Source organism: Zootoca vivipara, chromosome 4 (assembly GCF_963506605.1).
Source record: "Zootoca vivipara chromosome 4, rZooViv1.1, whole genome shotgun sequence".
Taxonomy (NCBI): domain Eukaryota; kingdom Metazoa; phylum Chordata; class Lepidosauria; order Squamata; family Lacertidae; genus Zootoca; species Zootoca vivipara.
In genome coordinates this window covers 29,620,739-29,644,259 of record NC_083279.1, presented here as the reverse complement: position 1 = coordinate 29,644,259, position 23,521 = coordinate 29,620,739, and the positions used below count along the sequence as shown (strand labels likewise).

The window sequence follows — 23,521 nt, the reverse complement described above, 5'->3', positions numbered from 1 at the left end:
ACAACATGTATTTCAATTAAGAATGTGTCTCTCCGCCACTGTCAGAGCGTCAACCAGCATTAAGTGAAAGCTGAAATTATCATTGATCCTTCTCTTTGACCTGTTATCCCGGAAGCATGTTTTAATTAGCAAGGGTGTGTATTTCTTTACTGCCACTTGAAATGATCTTCTGCGCTTAAATCCAAGTTTTTAATATTTGAGCGGGTTGAATGGGGGAGGGATTATAGGAAGCTTGCAAATTCATTTCCCCTTCTTAATCCTAATACAAGACTTAACTGATCACACATCTTTCCTAAAGCAATTAACATATTAAAGCAATTAACATATTTAATGAAATCTATTAATGTAGAACTTTTCCATAGTGGAGGTGACAGTGTGTGAGGTGTGGTGTATGTGAATGGATAGATTTGTGTGGATAGGGTATGTATGTGGTTTTGACCCTACCTTCTTTTGGTTTTAGCCATGTCCACCCTCGCTTGTGATCTCTGGAAGATTACCAGTGCTATAATGTGGCTCTGAAACTGAAATGGTTTCCTCAGATAGTAAAGTCTTGATTATGGGTATCTCCTAAACTTATGATCACTCTGTGCTCAGTGATTCAAGCAATTATAGGTGTTGTAAGGCAGTCTATGAGAAAGCAGAAGATTCCCAAAGTGAGATTTAACTTTGCTCAGGGAGGAGTCACAACAGATAATTTTTCTGTGTTTTAAGGCCAATTGAGAAGGATGAGACAGAGCACCAATTTGTGGGAGCTACATTATATACTCCAATTTGGCATTTAGAGTGGAACCTGAGACACTTGGAGCTATACAATAAGCAGTTCAGTGTTCTTTCACATTATTAATATTGCTATAATGTTCAAAAAGAAATTTTTTCCTGCATGTTGGACTTTACAGTGGTTTGTTTCGATGCAGTATCAAAAAAATTAAAAAGAGTGTATTGGAAGTAACTTTTGTAAGGCACTTAAAAGTTTTGGCTAAACCCCAGTTTTTCATGCTAGTTTTAATTAAATTGATTTTTCCAAAGGAAGGGCTATAGTACGTGGCTTGCTTGTCTCATGGGTGTTCACACACAGCTTCTACATATCAATTGTGTTTTAATGCCCAATCTCATATTTGAAGCACTATGCTTCTAAGATGAACAACATGTCATGTTATATATCTGGTGTTTTATTTTTCAGAAAATTGTTCCAGGGGGGAACACATCATTTGATGTGGTTTTTCTTGCAAGAATGGTGGGGAACGTAGAAAATACATTATTTATTAATACATCTAATCATGGGGTATTTACTTACCAGGTAAGAGAAAACATCATGTTACCGTTTCTTAAATGATTGAGAACAGAAGTGAAAGCACATTATTAAGATTGGTGCTCAGCATATACAGTGGTACCTCGGTTTACGAACTTAATCCATTCCGGAAGTCGGTTCTTAGACCAAAGCCATTCTTAAACCGAGGCGCGCTTTCCCTAATGAGACCTCCCGCCACCAGTGCCCTTACACTGTTCGACTCCCGTTCGTAGACCGAGGTAAAGTTCGCTAACCGGAACACTACTACCGGTTTTGCGGAATTCATTTACTGAATAGTTTGTAAACAGGGATATTCTTAATCTGAGGTACCACTGTATTGCAATGTGCGACTGCTTCATAGTTTAGCATATGTCTCTAAAGTCAAGGCTTTCAATTGAAACCAACAGCCATATATCATGAACTTAGATTTTCTGATTGGCATTCCTGTTTTCAAATGGGAATTACCCATGGAGCAAGATGCCATTTGTCTGCAATATATACATATTATTTGATGCTGTGAGACATCTGCAATAAGTGCCACTGTGCTATGCATATTCTTACAGTATTAATGCGCCTCCTATAGCTTAGAAATGAACAAGCTATTTGCAAGCTGCAAAGCCTCCAAGTTGTTTATTAAAATGCAAAACAGGCTTCTGTTGATTTATGAGATACAGTAATAGTGATTGACTTGAAAGTTGATAATACACTTGATCTAATACAGTTGATTGATTTAAGCACACCACAATATTAAAAAAAAAAATTAAGAGAAGGACATTTAAATGGCAAATTAGCTTTTGCAGGAACAAGATCACATATTTTAGAAAACTGAAAGGAATGACAAAAAATGGGAATGACATTTTTGGTATTCATGAACATAATCATGATTTACTACCTGTAGTGCTCTAAGTTACTGTGGTTCAGAGCTAGAAAAAAATTCAAAGGGTTGCATTTGACTCAGTCCTACTCAGTGATCTTAAGTGAAACAACCCAGTTGTTTTTTAAAAAAATCTGCATTGCATATAAAAAGTTCTAAAACTGGTTGCAAAACAAATATTTAGAGAAAAGCTGGTCTGTAGTTGACACCTGTGTGGATCCTGAAAGGAAGAAAAAGATATATTTTCTTGTATCCTAAGGCAATTGCCGTATATTCTGACATCCAAACACTTCGACTTCTGAAGGTTTCGACTAACGAAGTCGACAACCCCGGAAGTCTTTTTGCCGCGTGCACCTGGCGCACACGTTCTGTGCCTGCGCAGAGCGGCGCGCGCAGTTGGCGCATGCACAGAAGCATGAAATCGGGCTTCACGCATGCGCCGAAGCAGTGCTTCGACATCCGAAAACCTCTACTTACAAAGACGACCGCGGAATGGATCGTCTTCGTAAGTTGAGGTACCACTGTATAAGGCGACCCCCAACTTTTCCAGTTAAAATACAGAGTTTGGAATATACTCGCCGTATAAGACAACCCCCGACTTTTGAGAAGATTTTCCTGGGTTAAAAAGTAGTCTTATACGCAGGAATATACAGTAGATACTCTATGAGACCACTTTAAAATATGGTAACTGTAAACTTCCAAGTTGGGAAAGAGGTAGTGTTTCTTTGCTGTCAATGATTGTGTGAGTTTTAAAGGTGGAAAACAGACAATTTTTCACACAGGGATACTAAAAGGTTGTTTTCTTTTTCTTAAACAGGTATTTGGTGTAGGAGTACCAAACCCTTACAGACTTCGCCCTTTTATAGGAGCAAAAGTTCCAGTAAACAGCAGTTTTTCTCCTATTATAAATATACACAACCCCCATAGTGAGCCTTTGCAGGTATATAGGAGCACTGTTCATATTTACAATTACCTGTTAAAATATTATGTTAATGTATTTCAGGTGCTCTTTGTATACTTTGATTCTATTCCTTTGTTTTCAGTTTGGAATGTTTTAGGTATAAACCATTGAAGTTAAAACAATTGTCTTAGTGGTAGTTTTGAGAAGCTATGTTCCTGGAACTAAAGGTTTGCATGTAAGGTTTGACTTGGCAAATACAGAAGCTTCACTTGCATAAAATCACTTGGTGTTTTTTTTTAGTTGGTGGAATGATAAATGACATATTCTAACCATAGCTGTCAACTTTTCCCTTTTTTAAAAATAGGATTCCTTGTGAGAAAAGGGGAAAGTTGACAGCTATGAATCTAACACTTGAGGGAACTCACTGACTATGTTGTATGTGTGGTCTTTACCACAGAGAAAATAAAATATAAATAGTTTCTCCTTAGCTGGCAACCATGAGAGTGTGTCTAGTTGGAACTTGAGCTCTAACTTTATCAATTATTATTTTTGGCTATCCTCACAGGTGGTAGAAATGTATTCAAGTGGAGGTGATCTCCACCTAGAGCTTCCAACTGGTCAGCAAGGGGGTACAAGAAAATTATGGGTGAGTGGCACAAATATTACTTGACTCACACTAAGGTATTAATAAGTTCTGGCAAAGACTAATATTTGTTGTGGATTAAATTTTTGTTGTGGGCCAGAGCACCCTTCCTCAGATGCATGGTGTTCTCCTCTGCTGATCCTGAAATCTCACGCGCACATATACAGATAAGAGGGTGGATGTTGTTTTGAAATGAGGCCAGGAGGCCCAACAATTCAAGATAAGGGAGTAAACCATAACTGTGCAGCATCAAATATCAACAGGGTCCAGTGACAAGTATGAAAGTTCAAAGCAGAATGGGAACAAACTTGTAATGAATTTTCAAAGTAATGTAAATATTGTATACACCAGCAAATGTGGACAATTGCTTTTTTTTGGGGGGGGTGACGCAAAAGGTGAAAGGCAGAAACAAATTTAAAATGAAAATTCCATTCATAACAAGAGAAGAACAAATGCTCTACAGTAAAACCAATGCTATAAATTATATGTTACTTATATGTATATGATGTTACATGTTTTGTTTTTGTCACAAAAGCAAATAAAATTTATTTTAAAATAAATATTGTATACAAATACCTAACAATTGTGTCCTATAGTGAGTTAGCCACTTTCAATTTCATTTCATCTTAAGTTTGATAGCACATGTGCTTTTTACCAATGATTTTAGACACGTGTGTGGTTTTTAGCTAATATTCTAGCCACAGAATATTCCAAAAGTTGTAGTTTTGACTAAATATCTAACAAAACTACCTTTTATGTAGCATATAAATACTAGGGAAACTCTCTTCTAGGATTTTTCAGGACAATCCTCCCGTTTATATTTTTGTATAAAATTACTAGTGTGCCTGCATGCAATTTGAGATGGTTGCTGACGACTCCTTGGTTTGTCTCCAACTAAGTCCTACTGAGAGTAGACCCATTGAAAATGGACTTAAGTTGGTCATTTTCATTTATTTCAGTAATTTTGAGTGCACAGGAGGAAAGAAAATTATGGCTTACCTGTTGAAGGAGTGGGGAGTGGGTGGGGTTGGATGGCACAGACAGAAGTATCTCCACATTTTTGTGCTACTAATGCAAAATAGGCTTTTAAGTGTTTCTCTAAAATATTGGTAGCATCACCAAATATATTTCTTGTACTAGTTTCTTACAACAGAACTAGTCTTACACACTTTGGAAAAGGCAGGTGTAACAAACTGTTACTTGTCAGCATGAATAATCTACACATGATGATTCTTAACCTTTTATGTGATGGTTGTTTTTGAAACTGTTTAACGCTTCCATCTCACTATTGAGTTAATTCATTGCCTAAAAACACCAACAGTACGGTATATTCCATATTCCACTTGTATTATAGCTGGCATTGTGGACCTTTTTATTATACTGACTTTTATATTCCGCACAATTGTCTATTTCAATAGGAAATTCCCCCCTATGAAACTAAAGGAGTTATGAGAGCCAGTTTCTCTTCAAGGGAAGCAGATAATTACACAGCCTTCATTCGAATAAAAACAAATGCCTCAGACAGCACAGAGTTTATTATTCTTCCAGTAGAAGTAGAAGTCACAACAGGTTTGTAGAAATGTAATGTTTCATCAACTTCATGTATTTTCCTACCGCAGTAATGAAAGAAACTCACTTTGTTTTTTGTCCTATCTTAAAGCCCCAGGAATTTATTCATCGACAGAAATGCTAGATTTTGGTACTTTAAGATCCCAAGGTGAGTCCTATATTTTAATACACCTCCATTTCAGATTGAGTAGACACATCTCATTTTGCAAGGGCTGCGTAATATCAGTTTCATGTGTTTTGTTCCTTAGCCTTTGCATGTAGGCCTTCATATGTATTGGGTTGCATCCAGACAGGTCCTGCTGCTAATGGAAAGGATCCCTCCATTTACATAAATAAATAAAAATAAAAATCCAGGATTCTCCTGAAGACAGGGTGCGGGAAGGTGATTTTTGGCATTATCTCTGCGGCTACTTTTCATAGTGTTTCATAGAGTCCCCAAACCCTCCAGAGCAGATCTTTGGGGACTACAGGGGAAAGGAGGAATTGGTGAAAACAATTTCTTCTTCTAGCAGAACTCTGCATGAGTGAAACTTTCTGAATCCACCTCATTTGTATTTAAATGCCTAGGATATCTAGCTTTAGAAATATTATCAAAAGTAAAATGAAATAACTGAATAATGCAATTATAAATAGTACTTTTTATAACATCACTCTTACCGCACTTTATACACCTGCCAAATGACTGTACACAGGTGCATCTGTATTCTGACAAGTCTCCAAATCATAGTTTGGAACAGTCTTCCCCAACCTGTTGCCCTTCAGCTGTTTCAATCATCAATTCCATAATCTCTGACCATTGACCATACTGGGAAAGGGCAGGTGGAACTTGTACTCTAAAGCATGCGGAAGGCACCAGGTTGGAGAAGGCTGGTCTGGAACATCAGGATTTAGAAATGGTGAGTTTGCCCCTTTGCTGCAGTGTGACAAACTATGGTTTGCCAAAAGATAGTTTGCCACCATACCTGGATCCTGACTGGAGAACAAATTAATTTGCACACTAACCACAGTTTGCTACAGTTGGATAAAATGGCAGACTATTGTTTACTGCAGATTAGAAGCAGAAGCATCAAATATCTTCTCCTTATGTCTGGGGGAGAAGGGAATGGAGAAGTGCAAGAATTACTGTATATTCCTGTGTATAAGACTACTTTTTAACCCAGGAAAATCTTCTCAAAAGTCGGGGGTCATCTTATACGCCGGGTCGTATTTCTTATACGGCGAGTATATCCCAAACTCTATATTTTAACTGGAAAAGTTGGGGGTCGTCTTATATGCCCAGTCTTATACGCCGGAATATACGGTAAGTAAAATTTCAGCATTGGATAACTTGAATAAATGTCACACAGCTGACTTGACTTAAATAAATTCCCTCTTGTGCAAACGAGCCTTAGTCCTTTTTTTTATTGGCTTTCAACAGATCTGCCAAAAATCTTAAATCTACACTTATTAAATTCAGGAACAAAGGATGTACCAATAACAGTAAGTATTACTTCTTTAATTTCACATCTCAATATATTTTTCTAGATGTAAAAGATAACATGAATCCACTAGATATCAAAGCTCAAGTTCTGTTAGTTTAGTCCCTTTTTCCAAATGGACTCAACGAAATGCCTCATTTGATGCACTTATCAGCTTTCAGCAATGTATCCTTCCCATGCTACATGTTGCGAATGCATAGTTAAACGGAACTAAAGCTCCCCCACTTTGCATTCTTTCAACTTTCTACTAAAGACTAAGACTACAGAGGTATATTTAAGGGATTGTTTAGTTGCTTGTTATTCAGGCTTTACTTTTAAGTGTCAAAGTGGTTAATATTGCCTTGCAATAGAAATTAGTCTTAACCACTGTAAAGGAGGCAGTTTTGAGACCCAAAGCTAGAGAGGCCTGTCCCAGACCCGGAATACAATTCAAGCATCTGGATAGTCACAAATATTCTGTTTCGGGCTAAGGTGCTTGAGCTGGTGTGTTCTGTCAGTACTGAAATGCTTTTGTCACCAAGCAATGTCTCTCATTGTTGTCTAAATCCCCTTTCTCAACCACTGTTCTAGTTTGTCCAGCATGGGAGATAAGAGAGTACTGTGCTTGTTTCCATGTTTTTGAAATGTCTATCTCTTGCAGCATAGCTTTGTTTTACCTCTTCCTGTATAAAGGGGGGGAAATGATGACTACTGGATAATCTCTTAGACCAGAGGCTATTTCTGTTCTTTTTAGTTTGTATAAGAGACTAACTCCTCTGGAGTCTTTTTCCTCTCTAACTTGCTAGCAGCACCAGTGGTTTAATGAGCTGTTGTCATTATAAAGATAGCCCATGGCTTTCCTGGGCTCAAACTCAGAGGCACAGAAGCATATCCCACAAAATGTGGGGCATCATTAGTTTCATATTTGGTAATAATCTACAATGGCTTATAAAAAGTAAAAGAGGCCTGTGTGTATATCCTCACATACTGTAAGGATGTTCTATCTCTACAAAGAGCTCCAGGCCTTAATGAACCCTTTGTGAACTCATAGGTCTGGCCTGTTTCCCACCCTCTGACTTACAGAGTGTAGAGAAAAATACAGAATGGTCAGCTTAGATTTTTCAAAATTGCACACTACACCACTGGGTTAATGACAGAAAGGCTGCCTGCAGTAAGTGAGCAAAAATCCGGAGTCACCGATGTTAAAAACAGGAATCATTGATGCAGCAGAAGTAATGTACATAATTTTACTTAAATTTTCTTTTGCGTCTTATAGCAAAGGTGATAAGTGTTAAACTACTGAGCAGTGGATTATATAGTCAAGCTTCTGAATCATATTATTTTAACACCTCATTCTCTGATATTTTGCCCTCATTCTTGCCTGAAGAAATATTGACTGTATGACCTCGTAATAGACAGTCCCAGTGTTTTGACCCTGCTCAGATTTCTGCTACCATCTTAGATGTTAAGTGGGTTAGGGAAGTGTCAGATACCATCAAGCATATCTTAAAGGCTAAACTATTTGCTCATATTTCCATGTAAACATGGTGCGGGGGCGGACAGGGATATATGCCTCTAGGAGTTTGTTCTGATACAGTTTGGAAGCAAGGCAGAAACTGGTTTCAAACTTCATGCTAATGTCATGGGAAAAGGCCAAGACTATATTTAGCAGAAATTTAAGCTAGATACTCATAGAACTAAATTCTTTTGAGGCACTTTAAGAGTATTGTTGCCAGTTGCTATAGTCATAAAACATTGTTACCTTTACTGACTCTTTATATTGAAGTCTGTTAAACTGTGAACAATTTTTAAAGAAAAGCAATTTATAATATTAAAAATAATATTAAATTAATGTAAAATTATCATGTACGTATTTATAGCATTGCTGGTTCTGAGCCAGAAGACCATGTATTTACCATATAGTGAGCAGCGCTTAATATTCAGCTGAGTTGCATAAATATAACCATTATCCTTCCATTATAATTGAAATTTATGTTTGGTAACACAATATATGATAGTTCTGTATTAAAGTTTATATGGAAGTTTGAGTAAAATGTGTGTATTGCTGTATTAACTAGTTCTAACATTTCTTTTAAAAGTTTTTCATTAACAACAGACAACTAGAACAACAACAAAAATACATTTAGATGGTTGTGAAAGACTGTATACTTAATAGCTGATTGCATTCAGACAGTATTCCTTCCAAAAGGCCCTCTCCCTTCCTGACGCTGCACTGTTTAGTATATATGACATACTTCATATTAACAGTAAATTACAAAACTTGTTTGAACTTGCTTGAAACATGAGAATCCCTCTTCTATGGTTGTAAGGCTTGTACATTCATCCATAATTATGAATTTTGCATGCTCATCCTCTCTCTTTCTTGGAATGAGGTATCTTCTTTGTATCTTTCTATATTATCTTCTGAAAGGGGGGGCGTCCTTCGTTGTTGTTGTCATCTGTCAACTTTATTCTGACACATTCTTATCTTGATGTTCTCTCATCTTTCTTATCCTTATCTGAGTTCTTTCCTCTGTGTCACAAGGTGTTACCTTGAAGGCCTAGGAACTTGAATGGAAATCTGTGCTGAGCTTTTTGATGTGCTGCTTGATATTGATTCCACACCTCAAAGCCTCTGGACCTAAAAGTCTTAATCTTTAGCCTTCATATTCTAGCAGCTCTGAAGTTTGCACTTCTCTCAAAATGTTGGTCTCTTTTGCAGAATAATGTGTGAAGCTCATTATTCTTTATCTGGAACGTGCTGCATCAGGAGGTTTTAGCCTTTGCGCTTGTGAGCCTGTTCAAAGCCTATTGCATTTAGTTATCAGGCCAGGCATCACCCCATGAACCATAACACACTTGTCTTGAGCCTCCACCAATCCTCTGAAGCCACAAGCTCTTACATTTAAGCATCTGATATTCAGGTTCTCTTGAGCTGTAGCTCTGATAATAACTTTGGCATTCCATGGTACTACTTAATCTTGTTTGAGAATTGGAGCCATTGCTGTAACTTTGATTAACACATCAGATTAAATTTCTGTAACTTTGATTAACACATCAGATAACTTATTTTCCAACAGCTTTATCGCAGATACCTACAACATTGTGTGATCTGGCCAAAGCTACTTTATCTGGTTTGTGGCCTTTGTGATTTCATAGGGATGTAGTGTGATCCACTGCTTCCCGGAATTTGCTATCTTTCATGCTGCACTTGATCCCTCTTCCTGGGAAGCTGAACTTGTTTGGTTGTCCCTTGCTTCAAAGTATGTTTTTAAAGTCTATTTTCAGGCATGGTAGGATCCCAACTGTGTCCCCTTGTAGGATTGTGTGTATGCATTTGTTTGTTTGTTTTTGGAGGAGGAGTTATTCCAGCAGGTTATGGAGATAACTGATTAGCGTGTCGTTTCCCCAGCCACTCTAGGCAGTTCCCAACAGAATATTAAAAACACAATAAAACTTCAAACATTAAAAAGTTCCCTAAACAGGGCTGCCTTTAAGACACTTAAATAATTTGTTGGTTTGTTTTTGGCATTCCCTGCTGCTCTGCAATGCTGCCAGCATGTGTCTTCAGCTGTTTAGCTTTCTTAAGTGGAGATACTAGAAGTGAAGACACAGTTAAAATAATGTGAGTGTAGTGCTCTGCCTTGTGGAGGGTCTCTAAACAATTGTGCTATGTATACGAGCACAAGAACAACCTCAAGTATAACTATTGTAAAATTTAAGATGGAAGCGTACTGGTATTTTTGATGTGTGCATTCTCATTAGTAAAACTCATATGGATGGCTCTGATATTCTTTTGGTGCACTTGCGCTGAAAGGCTAGTTCTCTTTAGATGGCTACATACATTTTAGCCAAAAAACACCCCCCAACCTAGTTAATTGCCTCCTTTTCTAGTGAGACAGGCATGAGTTGAAATAAAATGAAACAAACCTAGTAAATCTGCTGGAGTTTCACAGTTGTTTCTGCTATAAATTATATATATATATTTGGAAACATTCCTGACTCGTGTTGTTCTAATGACATGTATCCACATTTTTATAACTGTTAGAATAAGTGTCAACAGATTTTCAACTTTTAAAAGAAAAGGTAACAGCTATATACAGACTTTTTCAGTAGTTGTTTGGTAAGCACTTCTTTTATGCTTTTCCAGAGCGTTAGACCCACACCACAGAATGAAGCTATTACAGTACATTTCAAGCCAATTACACTTCGAGCTTCTGAAAGTAAATATACCAAAGTTGCAAGTATTAGCTTTGACGGTAAGTAAAAGTCTGTTCTGGAAGTTGTATGTTTCTCATTCATGGGATGGGAAACTTTTTGTCAGCGTATTGGAACATATTTCTTAGTTTGGGTTCCACACTTGCTTTTCTTTTGAACGCTGTTACTGCTTAGAACGAGTTGCATACTACTGCCAGTGATATTGCTGCAGTTGTAGAAGCTTCTTCCTGGTTTCCACTGTTTCCCCACAACTCCCACCCCCAAACTCTAAGGAGAGACTTTTCAGGATGTTGCTGGGCAGAAGAGGGGCTGGGAAAGTCTGCTTCCTCCAGCTGCCTTCTGTGAGCTTTCCTCTGAATCCCATCCCATGTGTTTAATCACACTGTTCAGGGTATATACACAGAGACCAAGAGTGGAGAGCATTTAATGAACACTGTCTACTGAAATCTTCATCTTTTTTGCTAAAAAGGGGAACCTGTGGCCTTTCTGATGTTATCGGACGACAACTCCCAGTAGCCTAGGCCAGCATGTATTTGGTTAGAATTAACAGGAAGCAACATTTGCAGGCTCATAGGTTTCCCCACACCTCAGCTGAAGAAGGGATGTTGCTGTATCACCCACCCTCCTTGAAGCCACTTGAGCTCACCAAGCAGCATTATACTCACTGTTTAGAGCTAAACGGTGACTGCACCCTAATATATTACAGGAGTAGCTTAGTTACAAATGTGATCAAAATGGTTTGTGATACTTGGTAGTAAATCAAAGCCCTAACAGTGACAGTTTTACTATCAGAGTTAAAATAAATATGTGTCAATTTTGTGTATGTGTAAATAATAGTAACACTGTTTGTTTTTGTTTATCTATTTGTATGTACCATATAGCATCGAAAGCAAAACGACCTGCACAGTTTTCAGGAAAAATAACAGTTAAAGCAAAAGAGAAGAGTTACTCAAAACTTGAAATTCCATATCAAGCAGAAGTGTTAGATGGGTAAGATTGAATGGGATACTGTTGTCTTACATTTAACTCACACCTCGTTCCTGTACACATGTAACTAACCACTTGCATGGCTTCCTGTAGCAAATACAGTGGTACCTCTACTTACGAATAACTCTACTTACGAACGGAGCTTCGTCCGCCATCTTGGATGCGGTTTAGATAGGATTTTTTTCTACTTACGAATTTTTAGATAGGGTTGCTTCGACTTACGATTTTTTTCTCCCAATGCATTCCTATGGGATTCGACTTACAATTTTTTTCGACTTACGAATGTGCATTCGGAACGCATTAAATTCGTAAGTAGGGGTACCACTGTAAATATGCTTCCAAATGAGTCTTTCTTATGATAGGGACACTGGGTTTAAGCCAGTGTTATTGTGTGGACACTGCACTGAATTTTTGTGTATTCCGTCCTGGATAAAGAGCTACAAACTGAATCGGAGCCAAAGAATCAGTGTGCAGTGGCCACCACACAGCCCTCTTTAAACAAAGCATGTGACTATTGCCATGAATAGTGCTGGCTTGCACTCAGATAACTTTATTTTGCCCATTCCTACAAGTGTTAGGGACAGGCTTGAGCAATTGCTTTTTTACTGTTTCTAACTTCTACATTTATAAGCTAGTATATTCTAATTCTTCCACATTTTAAGTGCTGGTTATAACTCTTTATTTGCTTGGTAATGTATTTGGTTTCAGACTCCTTTGCTGCTAAATGGAACAAGTGTATAAATTCTTCAGACCATTATATTTCTCAGTATTGATTTTTAAGTTTTATGTTTTTGAATTACACACCTGGCTTGGGCAGGATATGATGATAGGGCATGGGGAATGAATCTGGGTCCTTTGGGTGAATTTAAGCTTGCTGATAAGTAAAATCAGGAATGGGTCTGTGGCCTGCCAATTGGCAATCCTTCAGGCATTATATGATTATGAAGTTGAGTGAACAAGCCAAAAAGAGATCTTAAACTGCTGCTGTCAGATGGAAAACCTGTGGCCCTCCAGATGATATTGGACTACAGCTTTGATCATTCTTCAGCTCTAGTCATACTTGCTAGAGCTGATGGAATTTGAGTCCAACAACATCTGGAGAGTCAGGTTCCCCATCTCTGTGCCTAACCAATTTTCTGGTGGTTATAGTGAATTTTTCTTATAGAGGATTGTTCAAATCTCTACTTTTTGGCTTTTTTATATTTTGGAATAGGTACTTAGGATTTGATCATGCAGCCACATTATTTCATATTCGTGACAGTCCGGCAGACTCTGTGGAAAGACCAATCTACTTAACAAACACATTCAATTTTGCAGTCCTCATTCATGATATAATGCTACCAGATGAAATCAAAGGAATATTTAAAGTAAGCCCAATTACGCGCTGAACTATTTCATTGTTATTAAATGTTACATAATTTAGATTCACTATTAACCTGGATCATATTTATTCATTATACTAGGTACACAACTTCAGCAAACCAGTTTTAATTCCACCAAATGAATCCAGATATATTTTCACCCTTTATTTTGTGGCTTCCTTGTCATCTCTTCACATTGATAGCAATATTTTGCTCATTACAAATGCTTCTAAATTTCATCTACCTGTAAGAGCATACACTGGATTTTTAGATGTAAGTATATCAGTTTTTTTTAAAAAAAAATCTTTTCTATTTTTAAAGTGAAATACATTGGATGTGGTTTCTTTGTGTTTCTGGATAACATGTGCTCAGCAGTGAAACCAAATTCAAACTGCAGTCTTGAATTTGAACCATAAACTGAATGCAAATTTGGTAGCTGGTTTATATTTCAGAAGTCTAACGCCTGCTAGAATAGACCTATGGATGGAACCCATTCTGTTCTTTTGCCATGTGGCAGTTCTGCAAGATGTAATATTAATGTGTTAGATATTATTTTTGTAGGTTTGCTGTTTGATTGAATTGAATTTATAGGAATTACATTCCTTTTTTTAAAGAAACATTAATATGTCTGTATGTGGGGGCCTGTTCAAAATGACTGAACTTGGAACTGAACTCATATTTTAATGGGTTGACTCTCTAGCTCTCAGTTACACATACTGCCAACAAAAACATATTGGCAGCTGCCTTCACTAATTAACATGGGGCAAAGTCCACTCAAATGCTCTGCTATATAGGCCCCTTAAGACTAGGGAGCTTCAGAAAATCATGCTGTTGTGCCATTTGCATCACTCTTCCATCTTAGCGGGATTTCTACAGAAAAGGAGAATTAGCAGTGGATTGTACTCAGTAGTTTGTTAGACCTGTTTTGTCTTTCACTCAGTCACCTTTAATAGTGCCTTGCCTTATCTCACGGTAGGTCAGCATCTGGTTGGTTAATAGAATGAATGAAAGGTAGATGTGTTTCCCAGCAATTGTGGCACTTTCTTTGTGATCGGCAGATAGTATACCTGAAAGCCAAATACAGATTCTTCAGTCCCAGATCTTATGGACTACTTGTCGAAAATATGGGGGTGGGGGGAACCGACATGTTAGAACTGGTGGCAGTACCTCTGAGCCCTTGTAATAACAGATATATGAGCTTCCTGTCCCTAATGCAGTTGATGCTCTTCTGTTTTTCTAGTATTTTGTATTGCCCCCAAGACCTGAAGAGCAGATAATAGATTTTGGTATATTGAGTGCCACAGAAACAAGTAGTATTCTGTTTGCAATCATGAACAGCAATCCAATTCAGGTAAGAGACATTTTTGTTTGTTTGTTTGTTTTACTTAAATGGCATATCTGTTTAATTTAGTACTAAAACTATTGTGCCCTTTTAAAGTTGGCTATAAAAAGCTGGCATGTGATAGGTGATGGTTTGACCATAGAACTCCTAGCTGCTGAAAAAGGCAACAGAACTACAATAATTGCAAGTCTTCCAGACTTGGAAAAGGCCAATGCATTGGATCAAACTTCGGTAAGTAACACACATTTTACTTATTACAGTTGTGTGTGGCGTATGGACAAAAGATGCAAATTTTATCACTAAGTAAAAAGCGGGATGATCACCACATCTGCTTATGTCTAGTGCTTGGGGGGGGGGGGCAACGCAGGGAGATGTATACTCCTAAACATTTTGTGAATCTTTGTACCTTTGTCCATTTACTGTATTTATTTTTCCCGATCTGGGCTATAAAATGGTGGTTTTCTTGAGTCAAAATTAGAGTACCCCTCAACATTTTTTTAGGAAAAAAAGCACTGCTTATGTCTGTATATAGACATGGTGCTAGCTATTTTCATGATATGTAGACAAACACCCCACACATATCCACATCTGGAGGAAAAAAGTGAACAATGAGAGGTGCCTCTGTGAGACATTAACTGATGAAAATAAATAGTGGAGAGTGTTTTACTTAAGTGGTAGGCAAAACATTATTCTTTGTATTTCAACATGAAGCCCTTTCAGATAACTGTGTGTGCATTTTTGTTACAGTGACCGGGGTTTTTTTGTTGTCTGTTGGAAGAATGTGAGATTAAAGCAATGAAGCAACTATATAATTCTGTTCTACAGGTAACATTGATGCCTGGTTCATACACTGTATTCAGAGTAAGATTATTACCAAAAGAACTTGAAGGGATTCATGATGGGGCAATACAAATCACAACTGATTATGAGGTACTCTTACGTTTATTTTGGTCCTAAAAGTAATGTGCATGGAAATACAGTAGAAAAGAAACGGATTAAGGGGGTGGGGGCGACACCTGGCTTTTAGCTGTTGTGATGGCAACTGGAATTGGTTGGTTTCCTCTCTGGCAGTATATTTGGCACCGGCTAGTGTATGTGACAGTTTAGGTGTGTAACCTTTCAGGAATTTCAGAAGATTGTTTTAATTGTTCTTCATTTGGTATGCCCATCATGCTTGCTTTATGAAAATTAAATGATGATCATCCTGTATTTCCTATACCATATCTATAGAAGGATCCAAAACTACTTTGAGATTAATAAAGATGTATAGAATGCAGTCAACCAATTACTGATTCTCAGCATATAGGCTTGCAGATACTTTCAGAAGATAGCAGTTGAGATTTTTGTATAATCATAATGGTACCTTCAACACATTGGGCTTATGTGCTCATCTTATAAAAACAGGTTTTAGATTTTCGCACAAGTATGCTAGCAGAAATGTAGGCTTGTATCCAGTTATGGCTTTGTGCTAATGCAGTGGAGGGAAACCTTTTTGGATGAAACCCATAGTCTAAAACTTATTGATAAGAGTTAAATAAATGTTGTGTTTAAGCTACTATTCTTTTTCTCTCTTTTTCTGCAGATTTTAACCATTCCTGTGAAGGCTGTAATTGCTGTAGGCTCATTGATGTGCTCCCCAAAACACATTCTTCTTCCACCTTCTTTTCCAGTAAGATAATATATTTTGAAGAATTTCTAACAGTTTCTTCTTGCTATTTAACCATCATTATGAAAAAGGGAACAAACTTGATTGATGATTTTAGCCATGCTACAGGAGTTTCTCTCACACTCCATCACTAGGAAGGCAATTTAACCTCAGATTCTCTTGTTTTTCATAGAGCCTGGGATGTTTCCCCAGCCTTTGTTTCTCATTGCTATAGGGTAATTGAATCAGTCTTAGTGGTAAGAACTAGCATATGTTAACTCCATCAATCCATATGTCTGAAATCATGAACAACTGCTGCTGAAATATGAGACGTGTTTTTTCCCAAAGGAAGTTGGCTGCTGCTTTGATACACTACAGTCCTAAGCACAGGGAAGCATAGAAATCAAGCCCTTAGTTGCTCCTTGCACTACCTCTCAGAATAATGGATACCATGTAGCAGTTACCTTGGGAGTATATCTTTTGCCAGATCTTTATTAGAGGGTTGGAAATCTGTGTGGCAGGATTATGGGCAGTCACTTTTAAAAAATAATATGCTATTTCCAAGTTGCTGCCCATTCCAAAATGGAATACTTATCCTATGTGGGAGCGGATGGCGCTGTGGTCTAAACCACTGAGCCTCTTGGGCTTGCTGATCAGAAGGTCAGATCCGTGGGATGGGGTGAGCTCCCGTTCCTCTGTCCCAGCTTCTGCCAACCTAGCAGTTCAAAAGCAAACCAGTGCAAGTAGAAAAATAGGTACTTCTGCGGCGGGAAGGTGAACTGTGTTTCTGTGTGCTCTGGCTTCCGTCACAGTATTCTGTTGTGTCAGAAGCAGTTTAGTCATGCTGGGCACATGACCTGGAAAGCTGTTGGCCTGAACACTGGCTCCCTCGGCCTGAAGTGAGATGAGCAACGAACTCCATAGTCACTTTTGACTAGACTTAACCATCCAGGGGTCCTTTCCCTTTTACTTATTTTCTATAATCCTTCCTTTCCTGGATATTATACAGTGGCATTTTAAATCTTGCAGTTGCATTTGTGGTATCTTTATAATTCCCTTTTAAACACAAAAATGAGAAAAGAGGAAAGAGAACTTTGTTTGAGAGTGCCTTATGGAGGTGGCTGTTTTTATTGTATTCTGGTAAGAATATTTTTCATAATCTCTTTTTTAATAGGCCACTCCATTAGATTGTAAAAGAGAGGAGGAAGAGACATTTTTTCTACATTGAGCACATGATGTAGCTATAAAATGCACCACTATCAATCAATATACTTTATTCGACCGATAGTCAGAAACAAAAACAAAAAACATTTCTCAATACAAAGATAGATAAACATATAAAACTGAAGGCATCAGAGGGATACATAAAAATATAAAAATATAAAACTGAAGGCATCAGAGGGATACATAAATGGGGTATGACCGCGCTACTAAACCTCCTACAGATAACCCACATCAAGACATTCGATTATACGTTTCTGACACTTGAGCGCCAGGAAGAGGAATTTAGCCACTGAGAAGGTTATTTTCCCAGTGGGCTTGTTTAGCAAATATGCTGCCTGCCATTCTCTTGGTCGGGAACTAAACTGAGATAAATACGGGTCTATAAGATATTGCCTTAAATCATTATAAAAGGGACAACTCAGTAGAATGTGTTCTGTGGATTCTACCTCACCCAAGGCACAATGGCACATTCTCTGACCGTATGGGACTCCTCCAAATCTTCCCCTCAAAACCGCCGAATCAAGGACATTCAGTCTAGCCGCAGTAATTAGTCTGCGGTATTCCACCTAGTGGATATCCGCCAGGTAACGGGCTGGTGCAGACCGATACACCTGCTCCCCTAAAAACATCCCAGATTTCATGCGGGCTATGTCCTCCTGTCTGGCGATATCCCCCAATCTCTGAGCGATCATCGCTTTAGCGCGGCTGTATGTCATGGACTCAATATAAAGGGAGGACAGACCGCACTTTTGCACTTCCTCTACCACTTCCCTTTCCCATGGAGATTTAAAATTATCCCTCAGAATCAGGGGGGCCAAACCCATCGGTCTGAAACATAGTTTGAGCCATAGCCATAATTTCGCTTTCAGGGCCACATACGTAAAGGCTTGGCAACCGGTCTCCAATCTCATGATCGCACCCGCAACAGAAGGGGGGATCCTGAGAATGGCCCTGAGGAATTGTGATTGGATAGATTCCAATCTTACAAAGTCCCTACGCGAACCCAAGGCAATGCCCACCAGCAGTAGTGGGAGAACTTTCATTTTAAAGAGTCGCAGGGCAACATCTACTGTTTGTGCCTGTTTCTTGGAATACAGGGATCTAATCAACAGAGCTGCTTTAGAAGCATTTGTGGCATTTGTGGCTATATATTCTCTGTGTGCCAAGAAGGACCTGCACCACTATTTTCAGTCCAAAGTAGCTTCATGGAGCTGGAGAAATGTTTTATTATTTCCTGAGACTAAAGCCTGCAGTTTCGTTTCATTACTCCTGCTTTATTTTCTATTAAGAACTGGGATAGAAAGTGTGAAAGAAATAGTTGAGCCTCATAGAGGTGTTTAAAGTTGGCTAATCAAAATCCTCTGAAATGTATAAGGTTCTAGATGCAAAATATAACTATGTTAGCTCTTCCTTTACGCAGGCACTCCTGCTAATTTTAAGTAACTGAATTTACCTCCCTCTGTTCCTAATTTACTGGGGTGATTTCTGGCAGTTGTTGGGTGTTGAATGAAGGACCTACGAATTAACCTGGTAATAAGATTTTATTTGAACTTTGAATACAGTGGGAGCAGATAATGGAAGTGGATAATGCTCATGATATTATATCGACAACTTCTGAAGCAGGACAGGAAACACAGACTGGTCTTCATCTGTAGAACATGTCCCCTCATTTAAGTCTGTTTCCTTCCTTTGGCATTTCTGCAAAAAAAAAAAATTGATTGACTTGTAGCATTTCATGATATTTTTTCTTAATGTGTGCAGTATCATATCTCTAAATTGGAAAGGTTTGAATTAGGAGGTTATAGGAAAACAATGTAGATGGAATAACTCTCCCAGAGCAACTTTAGTCTATATTACCAGGGGTGCTAAAAACTTTGCAATCATGGACACAAAAATGTGTTAAAAAACCCACAATTGTACATACTTTCTTTCTTAGGGTAAGACAGTTCATCAGAGTTTGAGTATCATGAGCTCTTTCTCACAGAAGGTAAAAATACAACAGATCCGTTCACTATCAGAAGATGTTCGGTTTTATTACAAGAGATTACGAAGTAACAAAGAAGATCTGGAGCCAGGGAAAAAATCCAAGGTTCGAGCACTATGAATATTATTCAAAATTATGTAACTATGTTTAAAAATATAGATATTTCACAGTTTTGCATTCCTAAGAGGGGTCTTTTTAAATTATTGGTTGCTGCTGCTTATATTTTTCAGATAGCAAATGTTTACTTTGACCCTGGTTTACAATGTGGGAATCACTGTTATGTGGGGTTGCCTTTTCTGGCTAAAGGTAAGTAATTTTAATATCTTTTAAACACACTTAGCATTCTAGATATTGAAGATTTTAAGCTGAAATTTATGTTTCTCTTTTCTAGCTGAATCAAAATTACAACACAGTACATCTATGCAAGAAGATGCATGGGATTCAGATTGGGATTTGCATGATAATCTGTTCAGAGAATGGATTGGAATAAGAGATCACTCAGGCAATCAGTGAGTGTTTTAAAATAAGGAATGGCTTTCTGGTTGTTACTGAAATTCAGGGAATTTTAATTGCTTGTCAGCATTGTTTGAGAAGTGTTGCAGTAGTCAATAAATGGGTTGGAAAAATAGCTGAAACAGTAAACAATGCTTTATTAGCTTCCAAATGCAGCTAATAAACTTGTAATGGAACTGAAGGCTACTCCAAGAATACTGAAGAAATTATCTTAGCTTACTGCAGTTACTGTTTTTTAAAAAATCATTATGTAGAATCATGAAACTGACTACAGTGGAACCTCGGTTTACGCCTAAACTCCATTTACGAAAACCTCTGTTTACGAACGCCGCGGACCTGGAAGTGTCTACATCCGGGTTCCGTGGCGTCGGAAGCGCAGACGCGATCTGCGCGTGCGTGCACAGAAGCGCTCCATTGGCGCTTGGCGCATGCGCAGAAGCATGCCTTCGGCGAGCAAATGCCTTGGCGAGTGAACGCCTCCGCGGAACTGATTGTGTTCGCAAACCGAGGTACCACTGTATGTCTATATGCATGTGAATTTCATGAAATATGGTTTTATTTTTGAAGCTTGATATTAATTTTTCTTAATGCTAAATTACATTGCTGGTCTAGATTAAGTGCTGTATTTGAAGTGGACACAGATCTTCAGAAGGCTGTGACTTCCAAAATCACAGCAGAATTGGCATGGCCGTCTCTACTTGCCTCACTACGCCACTTGGATTTTTCACTTACCAACACAAACAGTTCGTCTGTAAGTCTTGGCATTCTCAATGTAGTATTAAGAACAGAAAAGTTAATATTGAAAATGATTTCCTATATTTGCTACTTTGGGACAATAAGTCTGAATCTAAACCTGTTCCACCAGGAGGAAGAAATTCTTCTAGAAAATCCAGCAGATGTTCCTGTTTTTGTTCAGCTACTTCCCATAGCACTATATTCCAATCCATCAGTCTTCGTAGATAAGCTAATAGACCGGTAAGTGGTGGTAAAAAGTGGGGCTTGCAAGGAGATAATATTGAGGGCTGGGTTCAGGGCACATCACTAGCCTACCTTCTTTGCTCTTGAAATAGAGCCCCTTGAATGCTACTTTCTACATGAATTGAGGCAGACCTGCAATTTAAATACCAGTCTACTCTTATTAAATTCATACAACTTCAGTTATCAGTTATATTATGTATTGTATGTCATATAAGATGTTATTTCTAGTATTCATAATAGTTCTATTGTATGGTAACATAAACCAACATTTCTCCCCCACTAGATATAATCCCAATAGGCCATTGCCGCAGAACAGAAACAAAAATTATTTGTGTACCTTATTTCTTCTTAAAGTGAATTTAAATATTTTTCCAGAGTACTCAGCCGCACCTAACTATTTGCTTTTCTTTCAGGTTTAACTTGACTAAGCCTGCAAACTTCAATTTGAAGACGCTAGAATTTCAAGTCTGTCGAAACTGTGTAAGTAATCCTTTAAAACCCAGTTTTGTTCTACCCAGTTCGTAATACTCAGGTGCTGTAGCATAGCTGTTAAGAGCATAAGCAAGGTTTGCAAGATAATCACAAGCCATAGGCTGCCATTGCATTCAAACCATTGAGTTATGGTTTGCACTCAAATGCTATTAATTTAATTGGAGCATGCACAGCAGGAAAAAGGGCATGGGCACAATGCTTAGTTCTTGTAGTGCCAAACAATAATTGGATGTTAGGTTGAAACCAAGCCGTAGCTTTGCTAGTGCTTTTACTGAACACCTGATTGCATGTGAACAACCTAGGGTGCAGAATAGAGCTTTGTAAATGTTTACACTTTTTTTCCAATGGTTCCTGTGCATTGGATTGCCGCCTGTAGCTGTTGGTCAGGGGTTCAGACTCTTTATCTTCCTGAAATGACCTTTGCTTTTATAGTTGGCTACAGTAGCAAATCCTCTTGTTACCCTTGCCTTTCTCTCTGCTTATCACAATCAAGTGATCCAGACACTGAAGTTCTTTCTCAATCTGCTCCGATTTCTCTTTTAGATTGTTCCCTTAGCCCTTCCCTCCCTATTTAAATTTAGATTTGAAGGCTCCTTTTAGTAGTAGCTACCTGCCTTTTGTTGGTTAGTCTATAAAGCTGTCAGGTACACAGGTTGTGCTATATAGATAAGAATCAGGTTCATATATTTGCTTTTCATATATTTAAAATGAGAGTTTAAAAATATGCAGCATTTTACAGAGCTACAAGCTAGGCACTGATTAAAAGTATGCAAACTTTCTAACCTTTTAATTTTATTTGTTTTCCTCTTTCAAGGGTCACGCGTTGCAAAGCACCACAGGATTTACAGAGGGCTTGTCTCGGCAGTCAGTTTTAAATGTAATTTTAAAGCCTGGGGAAAGAAAATCTGTCAAAGTGAAGTTTACTCCAGTTCTTAATAAAACAGTTTCATCGCTAATCATTATCAGGTATTGGTAGATCTTCAGAATTGCTTTAATTAACGGGGATGTTTAAATTTAGAGCTACATTTTTCCAGTCATCTGCGGGACACATTGATTGCTTTCAAGATGAACTTTAGTGGCAGTTTGGTTATATGTGAGAAGTTCTATACAACTAAATGCAATGTAATTTAACATACATAAGTCTTGCTCATACAACCTGGCTGTCTCTACGAGATGCTGATGCTGCAACATAGACTTTGCTCATGCTTGCTCAGCTGCAAAATCATCCCCATGAGCATGTTGAACCAGAAGCGAGATAACAGCTTGGGACACCTAGGAGTCTATTTTAAATCAATAACCTTTATTATTCACCTAGGAGTCTATGGCTAGGCACACCCACATTTTGACTGGCCCCATGGCCCCACTAACTTGCATGGTCACAGCTCCTTTTTAAGCCACTGTGATGGCACAAATGGGAATGGATGAATGTGTCGACTCCTTTTGGAAGTTCATTAGTTTATTTAATGTTTATCTCAATGTAATCCTGCAAGCTGACCATGCACTGAGGCAGTTGTGTAGGAACCACCAACTGCATGAAATAAACGAGGCTTGCACAAAAATTAGCAAATGGCAAAAGATAGTCAGAAGCATTTAGGATAGCACACAAAGTGCTACTTCAGGTGTGCCCAACAACTTGTGGTACATAGTAGGACAGATTTCTTTGAAAAACAGACCCCCAAAGCAGCACCACACAGGTAAATTTCCAGGAACGTGTTACACTGGTGCTACTGTTCAGGGAACTTAATGGGGGGAAATGCCATGCAGTGGTTCCTGGCCTCCATCTCCTTAGTTAATGCATGATATTATTTATTAATAACTTTAGGAGATTAGCATTATAGCCTTTATCCATAGCAGTAGCTTTATTTAAATACGAGTATGTTAAAATCAGTTTGTGGAGTAGGGGAAGACAATGTGTATGTATTAGTTTGTTTTATTGATTTTAGAAAACTCGTTACTGGCTTTTCCTCATCAAATAACCCTAATATGGCTAGAAACAGTAGAGTTCTCCATAATTTCATAATGCTTTATTTGGCTTTTCTCCCCCA

At 38.1% G+C, this 23,521-nt stretch overlaps 1 protein-coding gene across 2 annotated transcripts in view; it reads left to right on the top strand.

Annotated features, from left to right (window-relative positions):
* TMEM131 (transmembrane protein 131) overlaps positions 1-23,521 on the top strand; it is a 72,773-nt gene that overhangs the window by 32,627 nt on the left and 16,625 nt on the right. Inside the window, exons 6-26 of one of the 2 annotated variants that reach the window (XM_035114636.2) lie at positions 1,181-1,297; positions 2,980-3,102; positions 3,629-3,709; positions 5,125-5,275; positions 5,367-5,423; positions 6,693-6,754; positions 10,883-10,991; positions 11,832-11,940; positions 13,151-13,304; positions 13,401-13,571; positions 14,539-14,649; positions 14,737-14,871; positions 15,466-15,570; positions 16,223-16,309; positions 19,446-19,598; positions 19,724-19,799; positions 19,885-20,002; positions 20,619-20,757; positions 20,872-20,981; positions 21,398-21,464; positions 22,291-22,442. In XM_035114636.2, coding sequence (XP_034970527.2) covers positions 1,181-1,297; positions 2,980-3,102; positions 3,629-3,709; positions 5,125-5,275; positions 5,367-5,423; positions 6,693-6,754; positions 10,883-10,991; positions 11,832-11,940; positions 13,151-13,304; positions 13,401-13,571; positions 14,539-14,649; positions 14,737-14,871; positions 15,466-15,570; positions 16,223-16,309; positions 19,446-19,598; positions 19,724-19,799; positions 19,885-20,002; positions 20,619-20,757; positions 20,872-20,981; positions 21,398-21,464; positions 22,291-22,442 — 2,387 coding nt within the window. Of the gene's footprint in view, positions 1-1,180; positions 1,298-2,979; positions 3,103-3,628; positions 3,710-5,124; positions 5,276-5,366; positions 5,424-6,692; positions 6,755-10,882; positions 10,992-11,831; positions 11,941-13,150; positions 13,305-13,400; positions 13,572-14,538; positions 14,650-14,736; positions 14,872-15,465; positions 15,571-16,222; positions 16,310-19,445; positions 19,599-19,723; positions 19,800-19,884; positions 20,005-20,614; positions 20,758-20,871; positions 20,982-21,397; positions 21,465-22,290; positions 22,443-23,521 lie in introns of both variants that reach the window. The other variant, XM_060273450.1, reaches the window with a different exon arrangement.